Raw genomic sequence first — 18,436 nt, forward strand, 5'->3', positions numbered from 1 at the left:
GTGAGTCCTCAAACAACCAGTTGGTTCTGATTCATTGTTACGTTACAGTGTTTTTATTTAAGAGAACAGTTACTTTGTAGAACTTCACTATGGAAAAATGTGTAAAAATGTGTTATTTAAAGGAATAATCCACCCATAAATGTGCACCTGTGTGACTTTGGAACTCAAAAGGAGATATTTTGGAAAATGTCTATGCTGCTTGTTCATACATCGAAAGTCAGTGGGTTCCAACATTCTTTAAAATATCTTAACGAAAGCAACGAAGTGAGAAAATGATTTAATGCAGTTTAAAGGAATAGTCATGTCTTTTCAAACCCGTATAACTTTTTTTTCTTCTGTGGAAAAAAAACAAGATATGTTGATGAATGTTGGTAAACCTAACAGTCTTAGTTTCCATTCACTTTCATTGTATGGTCAAAACATTCTTCAAAATATCTTATTTTGTGTTCCACACAAAATAGAAAATCATTTGGAACAACATAGAGCTGAATAAATGAAATGGTTGGACTATCCCTAGTAAAAAAGGGTTGCTTTTGCTTTTTTATTTATACATGCATGCTGTTTCATTATATCGAAGGATTGTATGATCTAATGTTTTTTCTGTTTGAATTTCTTTTTAATCCCTCCTGATTTGTCACAGTCGATCAGTTGCCTTTTTTCTTTGCTAGTTGACCACTGAGCTTCTTGTTTAGACAGGCAGTCTCAAAACAGTGATTTGTCCTATTAAGGAAACAGTCCTGTCCTGAAACCTGTTGCGTGTCAAGCGGCGCTGTCCCCAGGTTAAGTCCGAGTGTGTGTCTGTGCGTGTGAGGCAGAGGCCTGCACTGCAGCTGTTAATGCTGCATTAGACGCCACAGACCAGAGCTCTGGCAAACGTTGGTGGCACCAGAGGGCCAGAGGGGATTGCATCCTCATCTACCTCATCCTCCCTATCATGTGGGAGGGGCTTTTTTATGGATGAAGTTAACCCACAGGCGTCTGGGCTGAGGTTCGGGCTGTGACGCAGATTTTAGCTTGTGCTGTTTTTCCCTGATGCTCAGCCTGGTGTTGTTGCTCCGTGTGATATATCGGTGTCAGTGTAGACGATTTCTTCCAAGAACTCATCTTTGCTTTAATATACGTTTATTTATTTTTGGTGATATTGTGATGGAAAGCAAATGTGTTCAGGTGAACGCTTATAAAAATTAAAAATAAACTGGTCAGTTAATTGTAATTGAGGTAAAAAATCTTGAGATCTTGATACTTGATCCAATAGTTTACTTTTAAATTGCATATTGAAAGTATACCTACATTTTTTAACTTTATAGGAAATTAGAATTAGAAATATTGGAACACAAACCGTATTTGGACATATTTAAACTTTTTATGAATTTAACTACATTAATTTATCAAACCAAAAGCTTCTATTATTTTGCAATGACATTTATATATATATATATATATATATATATATAGAGAGAGAGAGAGAGAGAGAGAGAGAGAGAGAGAGAGAGAGAGAGAGAGAGAGAGAGAGAGAGAGAGAGAGATTTTTATGAACTTCTAATAACTTTTTTCATTTATCAGGAAAACAAAGCTGTCTCTTAAGTCCTTTATAAATATTGCACAACAGGTCAAAGGAAAACAAACAGGCAGAAGAAAGTGAGAGGGGCAACCAGATACCTCTAAACAGCAACTGTCGCCAAGCTCTCCTCTCGGTCGGGAAACTCCCACGAGTTCTGTCCTATCAGCCAGATAAGGGTTACTGAGCTCCTGGGGCATGTTTCAGCTCTGCCATACGGCTCTAAGCAAACACAGAATGTAGGCTTTGAGCAAACAAAATAAGGTGGAAAAAATATTTTGACATCCATGAATTGCTTTACTGAGTCTCTCTTAATCAGTCTGTAGGAAGGGATACTTTAAAAGATTTAGGATTTAAAACAAGATTTAGAAGGAGGTTGTTATAAAGTTGAGGGATATATGTCGGGTGAGTGGGAATCAAAGGGCTTGGCTCTTAGGACGCTGATACGTAAAGAACGAAAAACCTTGGCAAAGCGTCAGTCTACAGGGCAGTACCTGCCGCCACACCCTCTCCGAATGCTGGCGTCAGGAATCTCCCTTCCAGATTTCTCCATTTCCTGCGCTTTCTTCATTTTGAAGAGACTGCGGTGGTGGTGGCAGCAAAACACATGGACAATCTCCTTTATAGAGAACCTCGATCCACTATGCCACAGGTCTAGTGAGTATTGTCGTTTAAGGTTTAAAACCTGTTTTTATATTATTCGATCTGTCTTTCCATCGATTTTAAAAGCCAAGCAAATTACATTTTGACATGGTTGAATGCATTGATCTTTGGTCATATATGCTGACCTGCTTTTGCTCTTAAATCTCTTCTGTTTTGCCTGCGTAGGCGCTGCTTCACATTCCCAGCCTGTGTAATTGTGCCACTGAGTGACAGATGAAACTGCTCTAAGCATACAAGGCGTTCTCTAGAGCTGTGGTGCTCAACTGGTTTTGCATCAGGACCTAGAGTTCACAACCTAACACAGTTTAATTGTTCACTTTGTTCATGTAAAATAATGAATTTGAAATAAAACATTCAGCCTTTCTGTATATTGTTGGCAGTTAGGTAACACTTAGGTTTAATTTGTTAACATTTATTTACTACATTAGTCAACCTTAACTACTAGTGAACAGTACTAGGGATGCTCCGAAATTTCACCTCCGATCATGGCACGTTGTTACAATGTTCAGCGTCTATTTCGTGCACACAACATGGATAAGCAACAACAGTTAAACATGTAAGATTGTGAACACTATAGCTATGGAGTGACAATATTATTTTCTCGATTTTTAATGAGTAATGATATGGTTCCTTAAATCTAATATCTTTTAGTCTGGGCTGTTTTTTGTTGATACGTGAAAAAACCTTCACTAAATATTAGTGTCTAATAATCACAAAAGGTTTTGTGCTTTGCTACTTTTTTAATACGAAACAAAGTCTCAACTTTAACATTATTTTTTTTTTATTACGAAATTCAAACGATAAATGTTTTGGCGCTCTTTAATACTGCGTGACGGTTTACTGTAGCCGCCTCAATTCAAGAGGCAGCGCTGATCAAGTTCAACCGGGAAATCTTTGTAAGGCTTTACAATGTCACTTAAGTTTTTAATGACCATGTGGTGTTTTTAATATGCTTTAAGACAAACTTTCTACACATTCTTAAGTCAACAACATTGCTGAGTATTTTCTCCTTAAAACTGCAGTGAACCAAAGGCGGTTTGAAAATCGGTGTTTCTGGTGTCACAAACTACCTTGTAACCAATCACGTAACCACGTAACCAGAATATGCCTTTCTCCACTGACATTCTAAGTTGTTCCAAGCGTTTTTAAAGGTGTCATGAACTGGCTTTTTAAATTTGTTTATACTGTTGTCTGAGGTCAACTAATGATGTTTGTGTGGTTTTTACATTTAAAAACATCATAACTAATAAGTAATAGGCTATTTTCTACACTGGTTTTGAGGCTCTCTCCAGAACGCAGGGTTTTGATGGGCGTGCCGCACTGGAGACTCGGAAGTAAACGCCCACGGCTAGGTTTGGATAAGATTTGTATATTTAATGAGCTTCAGCTCCGCTGTCATTTCACGTGAGGGAGGGGTTGTTTTAAAAGCGGCAACCGGAATGATTCTCTCGACCACAGGGCTCAAAAACATCTTTATCAAACAAACACAATGATTGATTTTTCATCCACCCATGATTAATTTGAATATTATTTTTACGTTACTTCAGGAACGGTCGATATAAGCGCAAACTGCCCTTCAATTGTCAAGTCAAGAGAGAGTAAACAGAGCAGATCAAGAAAGGAATATTATTTCACTATTTGAGATTAATCGGCCTGCTGACGGGCTTTCGTTTTGGTCTGAAAAACACATTGCGAGCCATGGAAAGAGATGTTCTGTTAGACACATACACATAATCAAAACGATCTATAACAATGCAATACTATTACATATAAAACATGTTTTTGTCAGAATTGCTCTGAATGTCAGATTAGCTCAATAACAATGCGTAGAGCTTCATGGAATGGGTTTCCATGGCCGAGCAGCTGCATCCAAGCCTTACATCACCAAATGCAATGAAAAGTGTCAGATGCAGTAGTGTAAAGCACGACTCAACTTACACCATTGTGCCGAGTGTACATTTTGGTGGAGGGGGGATTATGGTATGTGGTTGTTTCTCTGGTGTTGGGCTAGGCCAGATAGTTCCAGTGAAAGGAACTCTTAAAGCTTCAGCATACCAAGACATTTTGGACTGTTTCATGTTTCTAACAGTGTTGGCCCCTTGCTGTTCAAACATGACTGCGCAGCAGTGCACAGCGCAAGATCCATAAAGACATTAATAAGTGAGTTTGGTGTGGGGAAACTTGACTGGTCTGCACAGTCTCCTGACCTCAACCCGATATAACACCTTTGGGATAAAACTGCAAGCCAGACCTTCCTGTACAAAATAATTTTTTTAATGTAATTTTGATGATTAAATATGAGTTTTAAACAGTAAAATTATTGATTACAGGAGGACTTTAAAGTTATCTTTTCTTTAAGAAAGCTCAGTGTTCAGAAAACCGAAGAGCATTTTGCTAAATGTGTGCATTGTATTACAAATTAATTATATTTTTTTACTTAATCTGTTAGTGATGTTTTCTGTTTAAATAAATCTGTTATGAAACCAAGTTATTGTAGTTTATTGTTATTGAATATTAAATAATTTTGATTAATTAATTAATTGATTATTTATTTTCAAATTCGTTTTTTTGCTAAGTGCATCCTGACTTTTTGATTTCAATATCGGCCCAGAATTTTCATTTCAGTGCATCCCTAAACAATATTTCTAAGCATTTTTTAAATCTTATTAAATGTTAATTTCTACATTTACTAATACATACTAAGATCAGAATTTGTATCTGTTAACATTAGTTAATGCACTGTGAACTACATTAACGTTTGTATTAACTAACATTAACAAAGACTTAAAAATGCTGTAATATTTTTTTTTTCATTGTTTGTTCATGTCAGTTATTGCAATAACTAATATTAATAATAGAGTCCTTATTGTAAAGTGTTAAATATTAGTACATTTCTAATTTAAATGTATTATACTGGTATACAACAATATTATATTATATTATTATATTATATATTATATCATGCTACAATTAATATGTGTTTGTATAGCATTTTATTATTTGCATTCATCTTTTTTTTTTTTTTTGCTCCCAATGCCCTCGAACCACTGCAGAGCATTGAGAGGGAGCTGTCAGTAAATGTCTGATATCAATATTCAAGTCATTTTCTGAGAGAAGTTAAAAATTACCATGAGAAATACAATAAGTGTCAGTTCATAAAGTGGCTGTAGCTATGGAGACAGAGGCGGGGATTGATCTCTTATGGGTATGAAGCTATACTGTACATTTTTCTGTATGCTTGCAATTTTCCACTTAAAGCCCACAAACACCAGGCTGTTCACAGTTCTTCATCCATGTCAAATGTGCTTAGTCAGATTGCAAATCAGCATTGTCTCGTGTTTATTCATTATTCACTGGCATTATGCCACTGCATTTGCTTGTTATGAGGGCCGTATCTAGCGCTTATGAAACCATGTTATCGTTAATCCTCAGATTGATCATTTTTCAAATGATATTGTTTAACATTACGTAACATTTCCTTCCGCACATTTAATGTTTAAAGTGAGTGTCCAGGTGGAAGAAGATGAGCAGGATTAAAGTAGCCTGTCTGTGCTCTTTCTGATTGTCTTTAGTAGGTTCTGCAAACTAATAATCTTGATTATCCTCTGTGAAAGGAGTCTAGCGGTGTTGGGTTTCCTGCCAGAATTGGAGCCATGGGCTGTTTGGTTTTGTTTTGTGGTTTAAGGTGTGAGTCTGTCAGAGATGATTGAGTTTTGAGTCTCTGATCTTTAATAAAAGCTCAGGATAAAGAGTAAATGGAGATTAGGTGATGAAGGTTTGGCTGGTTAGCATTGTCAGTTTGCTCCTCCTTGTCTTCCTTTGACAGTAGCTGTGTATTCTGAGGAAATTTTTTGTAAGCCTTTCAAGTCTTATCTCTTAGGTAGGTCCTTTAGGGTCTTGTGGAGGGGTAATGTGTCTAAGCCACAACATCTAGCTACTGGGGTTCCCCAGGGCTCAGTGCTTGGACCACTTCTCTTCTCCCTCTACATGTCATCCTTAGGATCTGTCATTCAGAAACACTTTTCCTATCACTGCTATGCTGATGAGACTCAACTCTACTTCTCATTTCAACCAGATGATCCTACGTTTGCTGTTTGTATTGCAGCCTGTCTGACAGACATTTCAGGCTGGATGATGGACCATCACCTTCAACTCAACCTTGCGAAAACTGAACTGCTTGGGTCTCAACGGACCCACCACTTCATCACAATTTATCCATTCAGCTAGGCTTGCCATCAGCCATAACTCCTTCCAGGACAGCCAGGAACCTTGTGTTGTGATTGATGATCAATTAAACTTTACCAACCATATTACTGCAAAATTTGATTTGCGTTATACAACATTAGGAAGATTAGACCCTTCCTATCAGAGAAGGCCACATCATTTCTGGTTCAAGCTCTTGTTCTCTCCAGGCTGGACTATTGTAATGCTCTTCTAGCGTGCCTTCTGAGCTGCGCTACCAAACCCCTCAACTGGTCCAGAGTGCAGTAGCGAGGGTGGTCTTCTTCAATGAGCCGAAGAAAGCGCACGTCATTCATCTCTTCATCAGTTTGCACTGACTGCCTCCTCTCACATCAAATTAAAGTCTCTGGTGCTCGCCTACAAATCAACCACAGGCTCTGCACCAATATACCAATTGTTCAGACTTACGCACCCTCCAGAAGCTTGCGTTCTGCAAGTGAACGGCGCCTCGTGGTGCCATCCCAAAGAGGCAAATCACTCTCACAACCCTTTTCAAACATACCAAACCTAAAAAATATTTTCCAGCAGCACCTGACCATTTAAGACTAACACTTAACTAATCTATTGTTTTATTAATTATGATGTGCTTAAAATGTTTATACTGAATTAATAATTTAACAAACAAATTACGGTTGGCACAAACCATGTTTATCTGTTTTTCAAGTGAACTATGGGAGTCTTGCATGGTTTTGTTTGTGGTTTATCTAAATATTATTGTATTTTATATCAATATTATTAAAATTATTATCAACCATTAATATTTTATCTTATTAAAATATTATAAAAACTATTAATACTTTATTAAATATTAAACTTTTATTGTATTAAATGTTATTATATTTATTATAAATGATAGTAATGTTATTATTATTTGAATTTTATTTTGTTAATAAGTATTACTTAAATAAATAATATTAATGATTTCTATTTGAACCATAAACCATAAAATGTACTTTTGCCATTGATATAACAGCTCATGTATCAGATCAGCCAATCTTAAGGCATCGTAAGGATGTTATTTTCCTGCAGCTTCAGATGGATTCATCACATAGCATTTACAGACCAGAAAATCTGTGCATTTTGTGGTTTTGGTTTCCAGGCCCATGATCCAGTGACAGCTCTCCTAAATCCGAAAGCTGCCACTGCCGGTTGTGTGATTATATTAATGGAGAAGTGAAAGGAGTTTCTTTCAGAATTGCACTGTGGAAAAATACTGCCTGTTTGCGTGTGACTAAATATTCTGTTTTCTGTCTTTTTGTCTCAAGCCCTGCCATCTTAAGTGTGATGCTGTTGCTTTATATTTCGGCACATGGCGTGGAAGGAAGTCCTACGAAGAGGCTGACCACGTCTCCTCTTGGAAGCTGGTTTCAAGTGGTGTCTTAGAGTGCTGATGAAATGAATCTAGCACCATTTGAAATCAGTGTTCTGGGGGTGGGAAATGCATCACTTTTTCAAATGGAAAACTGACAACATTCATGCTTTAAACTGTAAACCACATATTATATTTGACTTCAAGACCTATGTCCTCTACGCAAGGTTGACTGATTTCTTTTGGTGTTCAGAGTCTTTTGGGGTTTCTAGCACCATTTGAAATCGGTTACAATGAAGGACAGATAACGACGCTGGAGCAAAAAAGTCATTTCAACATCTCTATTTTATTTAATAGAATGTTTCATGTCTTTCAACGAGTACAATCATTCAAAATAATTCAGCAAAAATAGTGAATTGTATTGTATAGTTTTTTGCATTACAATCAGTGTGATAAATAATGCTATATAACATAAACTTTACAGTCAAACACAAAAAAGTGACTTCAAACTACTTTGTTTCAATCATTTCATTTATCAACAAAAACATTTTCTGGGAAGAGGTAAAAAAAAATAATTGAAAAAATGACTTCCAAACAGATAGTTTTGGATAATTTATTTTAGCTTTATACCCAGACAAACACAACTATAGCTAAACTGAATGTACTTTTATAAATGTAAGTTTGTTGTCTGCAAAGAAATGTATAGCTTTGTCTTGGAAGAACGTGAACAGACCCAGCGCTACCCAGTGGTTAAAGCAGATGATGTCCAGCCTCCCCCTAGAGAGAATAACATACATCAGGAAATCTAAACAACATTAATTCGATAGGGACCTTTCCCTATTATTCGATAGGGGAAAATTTGGGGACCTTTCATTGACTTTAAAGACTTAGACTTGATTCTTTGGATTTTTGAGACAAGGAAACCAGTAGTTCCACAATTTGAACTTAAGTTTAAATGTCACTTTAGATAAAATGGAGGAATAATACTCAGAGAAAAGATAATATGTTATACTATGTTCATTATTTTCTATGATTATTGACCTATGTTGAAGAGAGAAGCGTTGTTCACGGTGCTAGTTCATTCTTGCTTATTTTTTGCCTTTAATTCATGTAATGCAGTCACTGTTTTCATGGGCAAATTTGTATTAACACGATTGTGATTGTATTTACAGGAAGAAAATCTTAATAAAAAAATATTTTTTGAAAAAAAAAATATAAACATCCATATCGTACAGTGGTTTCTTCTGTGAACAGCAGTCTAAAGTGAATTCATGCCGACAAGTGATAACGCAATAAATACCATAAAGCACCACTAGGTGGCATGCTTGCTTATATCGTGTGGTCAGACACACTTAAACTGAGAGTAAAAGAAGAGTCATCTGTGTAGATGATGCTGCATTTTAATCTGGTTTGCACTGAGCTATACATTCTTTTCATTTTTAAACAGACCTAAACAGTTCTGTTAGGGAAGTGAACTCCTTTTTTCAGACCAAAAAAATTGGACCATAAATTAGTCTTTTTTCATTTACAAAACACATAAACAAATATATTTAAGTGGAAGAATACTCACACTAAACAGCTGTACATCAACTTATGTACTTATGGATATCTGGACACGGATCAGAGACATCATTTGAAGAATTTCATTGACGAATTCTTCCCTTTGCAGCTTATAAGGTAAAAAATAGATATTGTATGCTGATATTTTATAATTTATCTTTAATCTGTTTAATTATGCTGATTGTTTATTGTCTGTGTCTGTGGAGATTTCATGTCTCATCCTTCTAGTCTCTCTTTTACTCACATAATTGTATCTCAAATCAATATTTTTTTATATCTTTTTTATTTGTGTAGTTTATTTGTTAGCTGATTCTTTAATAATTTAATACTTTGTTTGGCTGCACCGTAAACCCCCAAAATTCAGTCAGATGGAAAAAAACAAGTAAGCAGAACTTGCAGATTTTAATTGCTCTGAACTTGAAATGTTTGAGTAAACTAATTCACACATTTACTTTATAAAAATGTAATCTCAAATTTTTAGTAGTGAAAACCTGCTTTAACTAGCTAATTCCATAAATATCGCCTTGCTAATTGGTAACACCAAATGGTAGCATTAGCATAACATAGCACTTCCTGAATAAGGACAGCTGTAGAATACATTTAATATCTGTTCATATCATGCTCTCGTCACCATGATGGTCACCCTACAAAAAAAAAAAGACATCTCCCACTTAACATAATTTTGCAAAAAAAGAAGGAAAAAAAACATTTTGTAACAACTCATTTTGGTATTTACTGTCCATTTCAAAGCATGATGTTAAATAGAAATCACAGCCCAGTTTTGGTTACATTTAAGTTAGTGTAAATGAAAAGAAACAAGTTAATAAAACTCAAAGAAATTAAACATTTTTGATAACTCAAAAGAAAAAGAAAGTCAAAATACTCAGTTAATATGTTTGAACTAATTTGTTTAAATTGTGTTGGCTTAGCGATGTTGCTGTGGGCATTTTCCCATTGAGAATGGGAAACACATTTCTTTTTGGATATCCAGATAGAAATGTGTTGCTCATTCTTAATGGTAAAGTGCCCACAGCAACATCTTTCAGCACAACATGATCACATGGTAATGCGTATCAATAGTACGAGTGTGCAATCTCGTGGAATGTAGGTCTATACATTTTGGCGTGCATACGCTACACAGTTTTTCACGTGCATATTGAGATACAGCCTTGGTCAGAAGCTTTAATGAGCACAGTGTCTGTGCTATATGATGGGGTTTGAATCCTGACTGATATCTTTGATTTTAGGGGGGGAGGGGGGGGGGGTGTTTTTGTTTGTTTTTTTGCAGAAGGAGCACAGTTGAGCGGACACCGCTTTTTTATTAAATGGAAGATTTGAAACGGGTCTGTAATTTGCTGATTCCTTTGTGATTTCTTAATGACTGATCTAGAGTTCAGGTAAGCAACTCTTTCAGTATTTTAGTGGGTATTGGATCTCATAAACATGTTGTTTGCTTAGATGCAACGACAGTTGTAATCCTGTCAGTTGTGAAGCACTGAAATGTTTTTGAGGGGAAATAATTGAGGCTGAACCATAAAACGCTGCCAAAGGTTGTACATTTACGACTGTATTTCTGATGTGTTTCTCAGTAAAGAAATTCATTAAGTTATTACTACTAAACTATAATGGAATATTCAGTTGATGTCTGTTTATTTATAGCCACTGTGCTAAACAAAAACCTTGAATTGTTTTGGTTATTTTCTTTAACCTTTCCGAGATGCTTGGCCCTGGCTTCTTTAAGGGGACGTGTGTCAAGCTCACTGCCAAAGTCTGTGTGATTTAATTTGACATGTTATGAAGAAAAAGTTCGAGGTTGCTGACCTAGTTTCAGCCTAGTAAGGATGCTAATTGTCACCATGCTGGACCTTTTCATATTTACTATGACCCAGAAACCTGACATGGTATAGACTTTATTTATTGAGGACTGAGCATTCTTAATCATTTATCTGTTTTGATCATATACTTCAGACATGTAGTGCTTTGACTTGATGATAAAAACAGAACCAGACTTTTTTATGGTCCTGCTTTATTACTGTACTAAACTTTCATATTCATTTCATATTCAGTTGCCAGCTGCATCTGATAATCATCTGCAGTTCAGAAGAAAGTATGAGTGTTTTACTTCTTAGTCTAAATAACAGTCACAGATGCTATATCAAAAAACTTTTTTATGATGGATAAGTTTTGCTATAGTCTGCCAGTGGAAGCAGTTTTCCAAGCATTTTAAAATTACTTTTGCAAGTATTACAATTATTCAGTGTTTCTTTCTGAGGGAAGCTTTTTTCCAGGTACACTTTTTATGGTATTTTTGTTTTATGGTATTAGACACAATTTGAAGCATTTAGATGACAAGACTTCCTCCCATTGCACCTTATAAGGTAAAAGAACAAAACAATTATTTATCATCCGCATAGCTTTCCTTATGTTTCATTATCACCGTTCCTTAAGTGACTCTAGATGAAGTGTATCTGCTGCTGTACCTGGAACACAGGCTGCTGGTCTGAGGAGCGTAACAGTTTGATTTTTTTTCAAGAGTGCAGGATCTCTCCGACTCCGTCCATAATTGGCATGATGAATAGAAATAACACCAGTATCTTTTGAAACACAAAAACAGCAATAGTGCCACCATATACTGTAGCCGGACTGATCCATTCTAAATATTGTGAACATGATGGATTCCTGTACGATTTTGGACGTCACACAGTTGGACAGCTTCATTTGAGACAGGGGAAAACATAGAGATTAAAAAAAAAAAAAAAAAAACACTGGATGGATTTTTATCATTATACAGGGTCCCCGCGGAGTCTTAAAAAGTATTAAATTTCATAATCAAAATATAAGGCCTTAAAAAGTCTTAAATTCGCGGAAGCATTGCGTTCTAGGTCTTAAATAATGTTAAACAGGTCTTAATTTCCCTACGTCCATGTAACGCTACCTCATTGAAATGCTCTCGCCTCCCGCAGCACGCGCACGGGTGTGTGTGTGTGTGTGTGTGTGTGTGTGTGTGTGTGTGTGTGTTCCGTGGTGTTTGTAGTTCTTTCTTTCGCTAGACCAACTTTTGTTCGCTCTATTACAACTACAAATTAGGCAAGCATGCCACTTATATTGCAGCCAATCAGCTTTCGTGTTATTGGCACGAGCCTCTTTCTGATCGTACCCCACAGACGCATAAAACGGATTTTATTCTTCAGCTGAGTCTGACGGTTCTTGCAGTACCGCGATCGTGAACGCGAAGGCGAATCTTTCTCACCATCTTGCATAATGACCAAATAAAAGTATAATATACCCGATTGCACTAAATAGAGTTAATAACAGTGATGTAAACGCCGAACTCCGATGTCTGGCTGCGTGTGTTTGCTGCCTGTCATCGCTCGCGCGAGTGACTTGAATGTGTTATTTCCATGCTCATTAGCCTTACGTTACTTTTAAACGATCAAATATACACATTATGCATATGTCTATATCCTGATTTGAGTTAAAAAGTTTGGGAAGTGTCAGTTAGTACTGGATCTGGGCATTAGTAAGTTCTCAAAGTGAAAGCAAACGAATATATATAGCTTAACAACAACACAAACGGGGAAAACAGCACTTAGCCTACACTTAAAGGAACCCTTAGAAATAGGGTTTATTCTACTTTGCTACATTTAGATATGTGAGGTATGTGGGGAAATGCATTTTAAGCTAAGCTAGCAGCGACCCTGCCAAACTAAAACAATGCATGCACTGAGACAAATGCATTTGCCCACATATCTAAATATCTAAAGAAGTTGAATAAGCCCTATTTCTAAAAACGGTGGAGTGTTCCTCTTTGTAGATATGCATCTTTATGTTGTATTTATTTGTCCTATTGTCATTTGTTCATAAGTATATATTTTATTACTGACCGATTACGTAATTACTTGAAAACGTTTTACTTATATTAAGCAATTGCTTATTGCTGTGGTTTACTTTTAAGATGTTGGTCATATTTCCCACCCCAAGCGACCAGCCTTTTTTGTTTTTGTAATATGCCTAGGTAACAAACAAGATTCATGCATTTTGTTAGTTTTATTGCCATGTGTGATTATTGTGCATCTAACATAATAATATGGTTAATGTTGCATCCTAATTATGAAAAAATAAAAATGTATGAAAGTGACCACCACAAAAAAAAAAAAAAAAAAATATATATATATATATATATATATATATATATATATATATATATATATATATATATATATATATATATATATATATATATATATATATATATATATATATACACACATACATACATACATTCCTAATCCACCAGGATTAGCATGTGCATATATATATATATATATATATGCTAATCCTAAATTTAAGTAATTGAGTGGTTCTGCATTTCCTATGCATGGTTTTTTATTGCGCAATATAGGTCTTAAATTTTATTCATAATGGTCTTAAAAAGGTCTTAAAAAGTCTTACATTTGACTTGGTAAAACCTGCAGATACCCTGTTATAGGATGGTTGTGTACAGGCACTGCCAAAACACATTTCGATACAATCAACTTGAAAAAGTGCATGTCATTCATTATATGACCGCTTTAAGAGATCCAAATTTGACATCTAACCAAAGAGAATTTTGCCTTAATAGTTTTTTTTTATGTGTCTTTATGTGTAGAACACTTGCAAATTAGTATCACACATGTACTCACTGGTTGTCCATATTATGTGTGTATCTACAGCCACACTTCGGAATGAAAGTTAATTTTGTTTATTAGATGAATTTATTTGAAAGAAATTTAATTAAATTAAATTAAAATGACCAGTAAACCAATAGATGAAATGTCATGTCATATCATTGGGCATCATTGTGGAGAGACGGCAGATTTGAATTAAATTGCTTTTGATGGAAATCTTTTGAGTCCGAAAGAAAATGTCTTTTGAAGTAAGTGGAATGAAAGTGCTTTAAGATTTATTTTTTGCTTAATTCAGTCTGATCATGTTGAAATGTCCTGTTTATAATCTATGAAGGTCAAAAGGTACTTTCAAACAACAAGCCTAAGAAGGAAGTGTTTGTGTTATAATTTAAGAAAGAGGTTTATCACATCTGTTTGTGTAATGAGGAAACCAAAGAATGACAGGATGAAACATGGATCTAATGCAGGAATTTTAATGAGAAGAGCAAAACCAGAACAAGAAACAGGTAATACAAGAACCTGGAACATGTACATTTAACAACTGACAAAAAAAACATAGACTAGAGTTATTTATACAAACAAAATAACAAAGCATGGCACGGGAAACAATAAAGAGGAACCGATCAGGAAAGAAATTACAAAAGGACTACAAACTGGCACAGGAAACTCATGCGACAAGAACTACAAAATAAAAGACAGGAAACATTACGGAGCATATTACATGATTAGGAGGTCTAGACTTTGGAGCATAATAACAGAGACAACTTGTGTTTTATTCTTCTACAAGAATTTGAGTTTGTTTTCTCACTAGAACATTTTTCTTGACTACCTTGACTGTTCTCCATTAATGGCATCTGGCAGTCAGACTATATAGTGCTCTTTTATTTATTTCTATACGGTTTATCTTGGGTTCACATACATTTACATATATAAAATTGTGTCTATACCAGATTAATGAAATAATCCCACAAGTCTCCTCAAAATCAAAAGAAAAACATTTAAGACATATATGCACAAAGTTAAGCCATTTCAGGATCTTGTTTTTACCTCCCATTATTCTCATTTGTTGACATATAATCAATAAAGCTTAACAAACAAATATGTAAGTTGTGAAAAAAATAAAAATTGTCTCACTGTGGAATGATTGAATAGACCACAAACAATATTAGTTGCTTCTAACATCTTTAATTGAGACCGTTTTCATTTAAAACACACACACAACGTAAAATACATTTATGTGGTAGAATAATTGTAATATTAGCTACAGCTGTATGTCACTTCCAGATACTTATAGAACCTTGGGCATGGATCAGAGAAGACAGAATTCGAAGCTTTTAGTTGACAAGACCTCCTCCCATTACACCTTATAGGGTAAAAAAAACAGCATTTATTTATTATCATTAACATAGATTGCCTTCTGTATCATTGTGAAGTACATTTGCTTCTCTGATATAAACTCAAACAATGTTTATGTCTCTGTAATTATTTGGTAAGTAGCTGTGTGATACACATGAATGTATATTGTTCCAATAGGGGTGGACGATATGGCCAGAATATAATAACCTCATTTAAAAAAACAGTGATAATATAGGAACAAAGAAACTTGAATAAATGCAATACAACAAAAGCACAAATTATATAGTCCTGAAAACTGAAAACACTATTTATCTATATACAGAAATAAGAAATCCGGGCTCGGCAATAAGGACTGCCTGATGGCCTGGGGCTAGCGTGAAACACTATGTACACAGCTCGCGTCTCTTCGCAAGTTTTTTCTTTTCTCTCTCTCTTTTTCTAAAAGAGCTGCACAGGTGCATCTTTTTAAAGATGACATCTTGCCCATGTGTTTCTGGGTGCGGTCACATGATTCATTCGTCTTCTCTCACAGGTCATGTGTAAGATCATGGAGAACAAAGAGCTTCCGGGGTGTAAAAAAAATCTCTCAGGCTGTGTGTGCATACTGAATAGAGTTCTTTTAGCTGTTTATTGCATTTTAATGGTTTAAATTTGCTTGAAAAACTAATCCGAAAGTCTTAAAAATCCAAATCTCTAGTGGTTTACAAATTCCTACCAGTTTGCCATGTTTAAAAGTAGGCCTATATATCATCCACCCTAATTGACCCTTATGTATAGTTTGCATATTATTTCAAAATAGCTGAAGATTGTGCGTATGTGATCTGATGTGTTAAGTGACTCTAAATGAAGTGTATCTGCTGCTGTACTTGGATTGCAGGCTGCTGGTCTGAGGAGAGTAACATTCTTTTGTGGTTGCCCATGGATGAGGGCAGGCTACGAGATCTCTCCGTCCATAATTGGCATGATGAATAGAAATAACACCAGTATCTTTTGAAACACAAAAATAGCAATTAGTGCCACCAAATAGGGTAGCTGGACTGATGCATTCTAAATATTGTGGTCACGAGGTCCTTAAGGATTCAACTAAATCCTGTACACTTTTGATGCTACAGTATGAAACAGAAAAACAACGTACAGAAAGAAAAGATAAATCTTACCACAGACAATGACCTTCTGGGCATTTTGACAGATTACACTTCTTTCTAAAATTAGTTTGAGGAAAATGGGAATGTAGTCAGTAATATTAAAAGTACCTACCAGTTCTAGATATCTAAAGAAAACATTTAAGAATTTTATGATTAATAATCAACTTCAAAATCTATGATGGAAATTGTATGTATAAAACGACTGCTTACTTGCTGGAATACAGTCATAAGACACATTCAGGTATTTATGACACTCAAAACAAGGATCAGAGAAAACTGAGATTCCTGCAAGAACAGTACAGTTCTTACTTCCATCACACCTGATGCATGGAGAGACAATGACAAGCTTAAGAACAGCTTTTTGTAGACAAAAAAGTTATTGTAAGCAATTTGAACAAGCAGTAAAAATATTTTTTGTCGTGTAAACATAACATTTTTCTCTGCTATCTGGTAATCCTACCGGGTTGACATCGTAAGGAGAGATGTTAATTGGAAGCAGTGTGTATTTGAGATCTGATTAGCTGGTCTTCCAATAGAGCAAGTTCTACGATCAGTTCGCCCATAGTTGGCTTCCAGGACCTTTATGAATCCCTCATCTGACACATGAATGGGGAAAGAAAAAACAAACATGAGAATTGTGGTAAATTGAGGTAAGAATACTGCATCTCTCTCTCTCTCTCTCTCTCTCTCTCTCTCTCTCTCTCTCTCTCTCTCTCTCTCTCTCTCTCTCTCTCACTCTCACCACAGCTGAGGATCGCAGACTCTCTTTCACAGGTCACTATTCTTGTTGCTTCTGCACCTGCTGAGAGGAAACATGCTGTTTAGGGAACATTACATAAAATGACATGAAATGAAATAATGAGACTATACGTTAAATATTAGTCAACTGCCTTACCATGTTGATACAGAAACAGCAACGCTGAAAATCAAAGTAAGAAACTAATTGAAAAACTGAACATTTGAAATCATGCAAGTTAATTTGGTTCTAAATCAGTACTTACAAATGATCCAGCTAAGTTTTTGCACCACCATGTTGAATGTGAACTGAACAAATTCTCTTAAGGAGACACATGTGCACACAGTATTTATACAGTCCAAATAGAGCCTTGTTGGCAAGTACTTTTCACAAGCTCCGCCTATCAAGCCTTTTTGGTAAAAACAAGATTGAAAAAAACAACAAAAAAACAGGTATATCTCATTGTTTTCAGTGGCATAGTAAATCATGCATAAGGTTTAAAGATCTAAGTTTTGACCAGGTCAACAAAGCTTGCTCTTCTCTCTTTTCCTATCACATATAACATACTTTCAATAAAAATAATAAACAATAAAGGAACAATAAAGTTCCTAACGAAATGTTGAATAATAATATTTCATATTATTTAAATAATATTTTAATTACCCTAATAAACTTGTATTTATTACAAGTTATTATTACAATAAATACAAGTTTATTAGGGTAATTAAATTATTAAACCCATGGTAGTCACAGGTAAAACCATTCTCCTCATTATCATGGGTATATGCTTTCTAAAATAAATAAATCAATAATAATATAAAATATTGTAAGCACGTAGAAAATACAAAAATAGTGCAAGTAATAACAGCATTTTAAATAAAAAAATTTCCAAAACACCATATTTCTTGACTCTTGGTAGCTGAAAGGTTAATTATTATAAAGGTGTGGTGGTGAAGTTTTGTGTACTGCTGTTTTTTCAATTTTCCTCGTCACGTATTTACATGTTCGTGGCTTTTTTCAGCTGATTCACCACAGAACCTGTAATGTTCCCATTTCACACGACTGTATAAAACCAAACTCAAAGCCAAGGTGCCCTTCATCACTTTATTATGGAAGGCCGTTTTCTAAGAAATAAACTCGCAATTGTTTTTTTTCCTCAGTCAGAATTGGGACTATGTCACGCAATTGTGAGTTTATATC

The 18,436-nt window shown here is 35.2% G+C and overlaps 2 protein-coding genes across 5 annotated transcripts in view; one reads left to right on the forward strand and one right to left on the reverse strand.

Moving 5' to 3' along the window:
• si:ch211-66i15.4 (uncharacterized protein LOC560315 homolog) overlaps positions 1 to 18,436 on the forward strand; it is a 35,653-nt gene that overhangs the window by 10,378 nt on the left and 6,839 nt on the right. The window contains exon 1 of one of the 3 annotated variants that reach the window (XM_067445804.1): positions 9,186 to 9,449. The exons of the other annotated variants lie outside the window; for them this stretch is intronic. The gene's annotated coding sequence lies outside the window, so the exon portion shown is untranslated. Of the gene's footprint in view, positions 1 to 9,185; positions 9,450 to 18,436 lie in introns of those variants that run through there. 3 annotated transcript variants of the gene reach the window in all.
• On the reverse strand, positions 15,140 to 17,590 carry si:ch211-66i15.5 (L-rhamnose-binding lectin CSL2). Of its 2 annotated transcripts, none has more exons than XM_067445805.1 (8): positions 17,502 to 17,590; positions 17,396 to 17,419; positions 17,243 to 17,302; positions 16,961 to 17,096; positions 16,711 to 16,820; positions 16,513 to 16,557; positions 16,222 to 16,342; positions 15,140 to 15,362 (listed from the first exon to the last, which is right to left on the reverse strand). In XM_067445805.1, the coding sequence occupies exons 1-8, from the start codon at positions 17,530 to 17,532 to the stop codon at positions 15,257 to 15,259; spliced, it is 633 nt and encodes a 210-aa protein (XP_067301906.1). In that variant the 5' UTR covers positions 17,533 to 17,590; the 3' UTR covers positions 15,140 to 15,256. The 2 variants fall into 2 exon arrangements, with proteins under 2 accessions (XP_067301906.1, XP_067301908.1); XM_067445807.1 differs by having other exon boundaries at positions 17,243 to 17,299; positions 17,502 to 17,532.

The sequence above is a fragment of the Pseudorasbora parva genome, chromosome 6, assembly GCF_024679245.1.
Source record: "Pseudorasbora parva isolate DD20220531a chromosome 6, ASM2467924v1, whole genome shotgun sequence".
NCBI lineage: Eukaryota > Metazoa > Chordata > Actinopteri > Cypriniformes > Gobionidae > Pseudorasbora > Pseudorasbora parva.